This window comes from Cyprinodon variegatus, unplaced genomic scaffold, assembly GCF_000732505.1.
Source record: "Cyprinodon variegatus isolate N-32 unplaced genomic scaffold, C_variegatus-1.0 Scaffold630, whole genome shotgun sequence".
Classification (NCBI taxonomy): Eukaryota; Metazoa; Chordata; class Actinopteri; order Cyprinodontiformes; family Cyprinodontidae; genus Cyprinodon; species Cyprinodon variegatus.
Genome location: NW_015151083.1, coordinates 336741 through 346604, shown reverse-complemented (window position 1 = coordinate 346604; position 9864 = coordinate 336741). Strand labels below are relative to the sequence as shown.

The 9864-nt window shown below is 38.3% G+C and overlaps 1 protein-coding gene across 14 annotated transcripts in view; it reads right to left on the bottom strand.

The window, feature by feature from the left end:
- Positions 1–9864, bottom strand: part of vit (vitrin) — a 37218-nt gene that overhangs the window by 23270 nt on the left and 4084 nt on the right. For 9 of the 14 annotated variants that reach the window (XM_015393211.1, XM_015393215.1, XM_015393212.1 and 6 more), the window contains exons 2-8: positions 6085–6172; positions 5794–5859; positions 3780–3936; positions 3577–3710; positions 3416–3493; positions 1421–1612; positions 888–932 (exon numbers count right to left, since the gene is read on the bottom strand). In XM_015393211.1, the coding sequence (XP_015248697.1) occupies positions 888–932; positions 1421–1612; positions 3416–3493; positions 3577–3710; positions 3780–3936; positions 5794–5859; positions 6085–6115 (703 nt within the window). In that variant the 5' untranslated portion in view covers positions 6116–6172. The remainder of the gene's footprint in view (positions 1–887; positions 933–1420; positions 1613–3415; positions 3494–3576; positions 3711–3779; positions 3937–5793; positions 5860–6084; positions 6173–9864) is intronic. The other 5 variants (XM_015393218.1, XM_015393220.1, XM_015393226.1 and 2 more) reach the window with 1 other exon arrangement.

The following is a 9864-nucleotide window of genomic DNA, read 5'->3' as shown; positions in this document are numbered from 1 at the left end:
GAAGCCTCCCAGATCTCCAGATGCATTTGAGATATCAAAAAAGTACTCCAGAGTGTTGTTCAGCATGGGGGTGAGTAGAAAATGAAGGGTAATCATATTTTGGGTGTACTATTCGTTTAAGTACAAGTCATGCATTGGAAAGATAACAGGGAAGAATGTGCTTTCATCAATACAAGTGCCAAATGCTATGAGGGTGTGGTTTAAAAAAAAAAAAGAAAGAAAATGCATACATTACTCTGGACACAGTCCCTACCATGAAACATGGTGGTGGCAGTAATATGCTATGGGAATGTCTCTCTTTAGCAGAGCATGGGAAGCTGGTTAGAGTTAATTAGAGGATAGATGGAGCTGATATAAAGAAATACAGCAAGCCGATCTGTTAGAGACTGAAGTGAGAAGTGAGACCATAGCAAAGGTTTAGCTTCCAAAAGAACATGTCCTCACAGGTACAGCAGTTGTGTTAGAACGGACCAGTTAAAGTCTACACTTAACTCCAATTGAGAATATATAGCAGGGCTGGAAACTGATGTTTAAAGACGCCCTCTCTCCAATCATTGGAAACTTGAGCAAATTTATGCACAAAAAATATTGGCCTTCTAATATGCAAAAGACCTGCAAATATAATCATAGGAAAAGTTTATTCTAGAAAGTGGAAAACATAGGCTTTCTTTTTGTTAAACCTTTCAGCATTTTCCAAATGATCATTTTGTTGGCTTATAACATTAAATCCCCAAAAATACATTTAAGTTGAATTAAAAATGCAAAATTTACGGGATGTTTGAAAGTTGTTTTGCAAAGGTCAGTGTACACTAGAACACCCCATTACCACTGCAGCACCTTATTCTAACCCTCCTTCTGTAAAACTGTCTCTGGTTTGCTTCACTTACTTGAACTTGTGGCGGCCACATGAGCAAGGTACGGATGACTGCTGCCTGGATGGAAGAAAAACAAATGGTGTGCCGGTGTGGAAAGAAGGAAGATAATGTTACAGAAATGAAAGAGAGGGAACGCTCGGGAGGCTATTTGGCACACTGCCCATCTCATTTGAAAGCATACCTTAAGATACGGTGGCACTGTCTACCCACCGTAGCTAAACTTCCATCCAAAATGATGCAGACTCTCAGTGATCACTGCCTGATTGTGTGTTCATTTAATCAGTGATGAAAGCTCTGCTGATCTGCAGTTAAGACAGCCTGTACTGTATTAACTTCATCACAGAGGATCTGTAGCTGCTCCATAATTGCAGTTGTAATTACCAGCTGCAATCATTCGTCTTCATCAGCCATTACAGAAAAGAATGATTGTTGTGGCAAGCTGCAGGTTCAGATTACAAGCTGCTAATGTTGCAAGTTAGATGTCAAGCAGAAGAGGCGGGTTGCTTGTTTACCGTTTATCATTTTAAACTGCTTGTTTTATTCACCTGCATCCCTAACTTTATGCACTGCAGCTCTGGCTTTGGTGGTGGTGGGTGGTGGTGGAGGTGTAGTGGTAGTGGTGGTGGTAGTGGGAGCAGTTGTTGTGGTTGTGGTGGTGGTTGGTTCCGGGGTGGTTGCGATGACTTCAGAGGCTGTCGTTGTTGGCGGCAGTGTTGTTGATTTGGCGTCTTTTTGACCTGGAAATGAAGAAAAGATGAAGGCGGTCACAAACAAGAAGAATGGATGAGGCAGGACGAGCGTCTACACTGTAACCTCTGTGTTGTTTTGCATTCTTGTCATTCTTAGACGAGTGCAGCATCCAAATCCTTATTCTGGCTGAGTGAAGTTCAGCATGCCAGAGACAAATGTACTGTAGGGTGTCACCTTTTGACTCAGAAATGCAATGAAGCACACATGTGAATCACACATCCTGAGCTATCTCTAAAGTTATGCTGCTATAGGTTTAGACTTCTGGAGCACATATGGACTCCTATTTCATCATTCTCCTTCATTCTATCTCTATTCTCCCACTCTGCAGAATCTGTTAGTTTAATCTCTAACGTTCTGCTCTCTCTGCTTTTTCTCAGAGTAGCTTTGCCTCGTCTGTTCCTGTTTGGCTGTGACTCCATCCTGGAGAGAAATATCAGCTGTGCTTCTTCCATCAACACCCTTCTTTATAGATGCTGGAGATCGGCCTGTTTTCCAGTGTAGTCCTGTTTCTCTGACCGTGACTGGCTGGATGTGCTCTCTTCATCCTCTGACATTGGAGCTGGCTCAGAGCTCGTCTGCCTGGCTGTGTATTTCCTGAACGGGGCCGCATTTTACAGCAGCTTTTTGTATCTCTGCTTCTGTCTCCTTGAACCCCAGTCGGCCTCAGTAGATGGCCGCTCACACTGAGCCTGGTTCTGTTGGAGGTTTCTTCCTGTTAAAAGAGAGTTTTTCCTCTCCACTGTCGCTAAAAGCATGCTAAGTTTGAGGGATTGCATTTGAGTCAATGAGTTGATGCAATCAGCTGGTTTTCCTTAGATAGAAATCTTTGAATCAATTTGGCTGTATGATCTGTTGAACTGTAGATGAGGTGTTGTGAATTGGCGCTATAGAAATAAACTGAATTGAATTGAAGCCTAAAGGTGTCATGAAATTCTAACCACCTTTTACTGCAAAGTGTGAATGCTTCAGAGGACATCTTCATCAGCTTTCTATAGAAGGCATTTCCCCCTTTTCTGCTTTGAAGTACCTCATCCTCAGACAGATAATAGAACTGGACTATTCAAACATTAAGACATGCTTTGGTCTAAACCAATTATTTCTACGGCTGTTTGCTTAAGGTTTTTGAGCCTTTACTAAACAAGGTTTCTTCGAGGATTGTCAATCGATTTTCGTCTTATCTCAAAACATTTTCTCCTTTCCTTTCTGAACACAGGCACCACCGCAGAATGACACTGCCTACACCATGTTTCACTGCAGGCATGTTGTGTTCATAGTGATGTGCAGCATTGTCAACTACTATTTTTTAATAAGCCTCAGAGGTTTTCACAGAGCAGCAAACTAATTTAGTAGTTGAATTTGATGAAATGCATGGCAGGTTTTTGTTTACAAAAAAGTTTAAACATTTTGCAGTAATTGCTGTTGTTCTATAACGTACCATCCTAGTAAAATATATTGGAGTTTGTGTTTGTAACGTCAAAAAAAAATACTGAACGATTCCATTGATGGGAAAATGTGAAAGATTTTAGCTCTTCTTTCAGCTTCTTTTAAATAATTTGTGTCGTAAAATTCTATAGCTAAGGTCTTAATAACTGAATTAAAAAATAAGTAAACAAAACTGTGAAAAAATGATTCTTTTAATGGGGAAACTGTATCATTGCAGAATGAATTGTAAACCATAAAACCAGTGTTCATCAAGTGTAACACTTGGAAAGGAAGAGAAGAAAACTAAAGGAAATGAATTAAGAATCTATATTGTTTGTGTAAAAAAACAAAAAATAATCTACTCTGACCTGTCTTCACATATGTTGGTCTCGAAGTAACGTAGTCCAGAGTGGAAGGGTAAATGACTCCTTTCTTTGGTTTCCCGACTGAAACACAACAAACCCAGCGTTTATTTGGCAATTATTTTTTGTAATATCTGCTTTAAAAATATATAACCCTACAACAGTACCTGAGACAACAAAGGACTCCCTCCACTTTGGTAGTGACAGGGATCGCACCCCGTTAGAGTTGCTGCCTTTGTAGATGTTCTGCCCAGCCATTTTCCTCACAATTACTTTCCCCCCTGCGTTTGTGATGACCCCACTGTGCAGACAGCATGTTTGTTAAACATAACTCTCACCAGTCATTTGTGGTGATATTTAGTCTCTATACCTATGGATGGCTGCATTGCAGATGCTGGAGATGGAGGCATAGATGCCCGTCCCGTAGACCTGCTGCTTGGTTTCTTTACAGCGTGCCGGACACCTGGCAATAAACTCTGGAACAGTAACCTTCCCCGCTCTGACGTCACACTCTATATCTGGAACAACTGTGGAAAAAATGAACCACAAAAATGGCAAAGAAAGTACAGAGGGTTATAGAAGGCATAACAAATTTGTCAGCACATTACAATCTCCTCATTTTGGGGGAGCTTTGATTTAGTTATTTATTTATTTTGATTTTAGGGCCCCTAACACAGAATCCACCCAATATTCAACAGATCTTTGGCTGGATTTCAGGCACTGTCAACACCAAGGTAGAAAAACAATAAACTGCATCCACACAACTGCATGCAACACCGTTGAAAACACTGCAGTTAGTATGCCAGCCCCTTTGTTGGCGCTGTTACACTATCACAAAAACCCACTCAATCCAGTAGACAAAAACAACTTGTTCCAGGTGAACAGAAGAGCTTGACTTTCAGGTTACGGACCAAGGTGGTACTACAACAGCATTGTTTCAGAAATGAAACATTTCTTATGCACACAGAACCAGCTTTTTGACATTTTTTCCACTTTAAAAAATGATCCGTTTATGGTTAATCAAAACTCCACATTCATGTAGACACAATAAGAAAACACCTTTGAAGATCTAAGTTTGTCTCTATGTGGACAGGGCCTCTGTGTGATAGTTAAGCTTCAATGTGGCTGACAAGAAGGTCCTGCAGAAGATAGTGAAGGGAGCTACTGTAAGAGTGTCACTCAAAAGTCTCTTTTCTCTATCCAGGATATGTGTCACATTCATTTTGTGTTTCCTGGACGGGGCCGCCTTTTACAGCTGCTTTTTGTATCTCTGCTTCTGTTTCCTTGAACCGCAGTCGGCCTCAGCAGATTGCCGCTCACACTGAGCCTGGTTCTGATGGAGGTTTCTTCCTGTTAAAAGGGACTTTTTCCTCTCCACTGTCGCTACAAGCATGCTTATTGTGAGGGGTTGAATTTGAGTCAATGAGTCGATGCAGTCAACTGGTTTTCCTTAGATGGAAAAGTGGATCAATTTGACTGGATGATCTGGTGAACTCTACAGTGCCTTGAGATGACATATGTTGTCAATTGGCGCTATAGAAATAAACTGAATTGAATTGAATTCAGAGATCTGGTTTAATTTGAACTGTGACACTAAGAAAAATAGGTTAGAATGATCAGAGTCACTTTAGTAGCTCCTGAGAGTCTAAACCCTTTTAAGAACTGGTAACTGTTGGAACAGCAGCGTATCTGTAGACCAAGAAACTATTTTCTCAGCTCCGTGGTTTGTAGGATGTCAACAAAAAAAAAAAAAGAGCCCATCAAGCTCTGAAATCTGGGGCTGTCCACAAAGACAGGAAAAATGATTTTCAAAGAAAATAACATTTATATCTCTCAACAATAACAAGAGAAAGGTTTGAAGTTGACTAATCAAGAGCACTGGAGCAACTGTCAAGCATGGTGGTGGCAGCATCAAGGGTATTACTGCTGCACTGCTGGCGGCTCTAATGGATTTCACAAAAAGGATCAAATAATGACAAACTGCTAAATAAACAGCTGGATGGGTAAAACTCATTTGGGTTTTGCAACAATGATCTCAGAAACACATCAGAATCGGCTTTTGTTTCATAAAAGAACAGTTAAATGGTCTCATTAAGAGGTCAGAATAGCATGACATGCATGGCCCTTATGGGTGAGTTAGAATATGAATTGACCATTTACTGGCATTTTATTTTTAATCTTAAGAACCTTTTAAATAAATACCATCAACAAAAAATGTCAGATTTCTCTCAGCACTTCCTGTGCCCTGTTATATTCTTCACTTAGTGCTGTTGCTGCAACTTTCACCTTCCTGTGAACCCCAGTTTACTCAGAAAAGTAAGACATATAATAACAACGATAACATTGAAAATTACAGGCTTTTGGCTGCCGATGGAGACATTTACCTTGCTTTGGTTTCTTGCTCTTTGATCCATTTGGCTTGGCCCAGCATGCCCAAGACAAGAGGAACGCTGCAGGTGAAGAAGAGGCCGTTAGACATATTAGCAGGCACAGAAACCTAATCGTCAGCATTTTTCCTGCATCCACAAGGCCGCAAAAAACAGAAGATGCAGCTGTTTGATGGTGTGGATTTACTGCAGTCTGATTCTGATGGAGATATGAGACACTGTAGACAAGACTGAAACATTTTAAAACAAGGGAATCAGTGTAATGCATAGAGACGGATTGCTTCTCACCGCAGAAGATGACAGTAATGGATCTGATCATGATGAATGATGCTCTGGTTCAGCAGCTCAGCCAGATGTTCTTAAATTACTGTTCAACCTTACAGGGAAAGGAAAGGGAACACATGCTTACTTATATCTTGAGACTTCATCTTTTTTTCCTTCTTAATATCTTAAAGAAAGAATATATTTGTTGGTTATAGTTTCAGCATTTTGCGTCCGGCATAGAAAAATCAAAACTGCAAGGTATTAAACAGGGAATTTACAAATGTATCGGTATTTGCAGCACAGACAGCATTCAAATAAACAACAACAAAAACGGAGAGTTAGTTTGTTCATCGGGGAAATGAATTTAAAGACTTGGACCAAAAACACATGACAGTCAAGATTTGCAACACTGTGTTTTTTTGTCTGCTGTAAACCTAAGAAAAAAAAAAAACATTTTTTAAATTATGGAAAATTGTATTAATATATATATATATATATATATATATATATATATATATATATATATATATATATATATATACCTTAACCAAGATACGACCATCTCATTTCCTATCAGAGAAAAACTTCTTAGAATTATTTGGAATCAAAATCTAGATGAATGACTAATACTGAGCTTGAATTTACAGCAGCTATGAGTGGGCAATGAATCAATATATATATATATATATATATATATATATATATATATATATAGTAATAGATATCTGAGCAATAGAAGACACATCAATATAATGTTCAATAATTCGACTGAACTCAGATCCAGAGCCTCTCATAAACAAACTAAGCAAGGTTTGCAGTCAGGTTAATAATGTTGTTTTAGTCTGAAGGTCATGTTAAGATAAGGTTCTGGTTATAGTTTAAATTCTTAGCTTTTTTTCTAACCTTTTTTTCACATATATAAACAAAACATACCAATGATAGAAAATTAGATAAATGGCTTATAATATGATACATTTTTCAGCCATACTGCACAGCAAACACCTAACAGTAGCAACGGGATATTTAATAGGTCAGTGTGTTAAAGCCAAATTAATTTTATTTAATTAGAATTAGCACAATATTTATTTACTTTTTGATAATGGTTATTTCCATTTGATGTATTTATATATCAATATATTTGATAGATGCAGATAGCTTAAGTCAATGTGTATTTTAAATTTATTTATTTCAAAAGTTATTTCTAAAAAAAAGAACTGCTTAAATACTTATTAAAAAAATGTTATATGTTTTTTGTTTTGCATTATCAAATTTTCAGAATTATAAATACACAAAGTCAAAGAAAAAAAAAAGAAAAGAAAAACTTGTTTTATGGATACTGCTCTCATAGACCAACAAAAGATAAACGATTTTGCATTGTAAGAGGCTTTAATCTAAGTATTTTTAATAGAGCAGGTCAGAGTTGAAAAACATCCATAAATCTTTAATCAGTTCATTATATGTAATTTCTGCAGGAAACAAGACCACACAAATCTGTTGATTGTTGCCTGCAGTCTGAAACCACCCTGAAAACCTGGTTACTTTCGAACAGCCGAAAGGACTAGTTAAGCATTTTTCTTTCGTTTTAAATCATGTTTTTGCACTTCAATGATCAGTCATTTGAGGTAAAGACTATTATTAGTCAATCGTAATCTCCCCATCAAACCTGAGATAAAACAGCATAAAGAAATCCACCCACCATCAACCATGCAGTCAGCTTTATTAGAGAGGACTCACAGACATAATCTAATGAGAAAGGAATGGAGAACTGCCCTCAGATGGTTTCTGTGTTTAAGGTGACAACCACATCAAGCTGGATCCTGATTGGAAGCACTGCCTGTTTACAGTCAGGAGAAAATCTCCCTTAGCATCTGTCATTTAGATTTAGAGGTCAACACGTGTAAGAACATCCAGCATGCTTCTAGCATGTGTTACATGTTAGGAGTGGCTAAAGCATTGCTTCATGCACTGTAATGTGTCATAATGCCATTGCTGCACGCAAATCATAAACAATGACTAAAGCAGTGAGAAAGAGCTTCATTAGAGAGCCTGGCCTCTTGTGTGGTCCCGTTAGCAATTTAATTTGGACTTTACTTTTCCTGCCAACATTAGAAAAAGAAAAAATATTCTCTGAAGTTATATATTCAGTGTTGTCCAGATGCTCTTCCCTGATTAATGATGATCCTGACCTTATTTATTTCCAAGGTTGATTCAAAAGCTGCTGTGGAGGAAAGTTATTTCACCTATTATGTATCCATGATCTAATTCTTCAGCCATTATTTATATCTCGTGATCTATGATAATGGTTCAAATGTAGAGCAATCAATAAAACAAGAACTTGTATTTTAGGCTCATATGTTTCTTCGTTACAGTAGATTTGGCCACAATCTATATCTCCATCCAATCATTGTCTATACTTGTTTATCTTCTCAGGAAACCCCTTTCTCAAGTCATCTCAGGGTTACTCATGATTTTTTCCACATCCTGCTCCATCCTACCAACACCAATTAATCAGATACCAAAATCATGATGTAGCTACTGATGACTGAGCTGGAAGGGGCAGTCCACCTTTACAGTTTGACAACAATGGTGAAAGAATTACCTTTATTTCTGCTGATTCATGCTTGGCTACAAAATGCTGGAGTGCATGCAGAGGGTCATGGTTTGAAGACACCAACAGGATGACATCACTCAGAAAATAAACCCTGCAGTTTTCATATCAGACATTGGCCTTTTGATGAAGACGCCTTTACACCTCTTAACTCTACCTACAACATGGACTGGGAATGGTTGTAAGCTGTGAATGTGCAGCATTTGTCTTGGTGACACAAGGACTGGATGGAGCTTTATTCACCTGGTACCCAATATCCCTGCAACAAGTCCTTAAAATGCCTTGAAATGTTTTTCCAAGGACTCTCCAGAACTCAAACACATTAAGACTAAACAACCAAGCCCCCATGACCCGGTCAGAAAATAAACTTTATAACAAAATGACCTGGTTTAATCCCAAAAAAAATGAAAAATAAATGACTTTAGGCCACCGACCAACAGTCTGGTTCTTTTTCTCCATTTCCCAGGTAAGAGTCTTATGGCGTTTAATGTTAAAGCTAAAAATCTTTATGTCATGCTTGTAATTTTTTTCCTACACCACTTCGACTCAATCTTCCATTGATATATTTTGATATAGCATTCTGACCAGCAGGGTTGTTTGATGATAGTGTCTGGTATCCTACTCTCCATATGGAAGGAGTCAGTATCTGTCTGCTGAACAATTTGTAAATAATCTGTACTTATATGACGCTTGTTTCAAGTCAGAGGACTTGACCAAAGCACATTACACTACATTCAGTCATTCACTCACCCACTAATGGTGGCAAACTACATTGTAGCCACAGCTGCCCTGGGGCATGTTAAGCCATAAAATCACCTTCAAAAAATTTTAACTTTCTGAATGCTTATTTTATTTTTTATTATCCATTAGTAGTGGGGAACAATTAGTTGGATTTGTAACATAATTGCAATATAACAAAATCTAATTTCCAAGTCGGAAAAGCACTCAGTTTTGGTCATGTTACATTTAACAGGACTGACTTTCTCCCTCCAGCCCTTTAGGGGGCGGTAATATGCTTACAGTGGGTTTATTGCCACACAAAACTGAGGAGAGTGCTGCAGTTTGTGAGCAGATCCATGTATGAAAATAGTAACACTTTTCCACAAAGAGTGACAGTAAAGTCCTGCCATGATGGACTCCAGACAAGCAATATCTCATGGTCCTGAAAACTATGAAAACGTGGAGAAAAACATCTA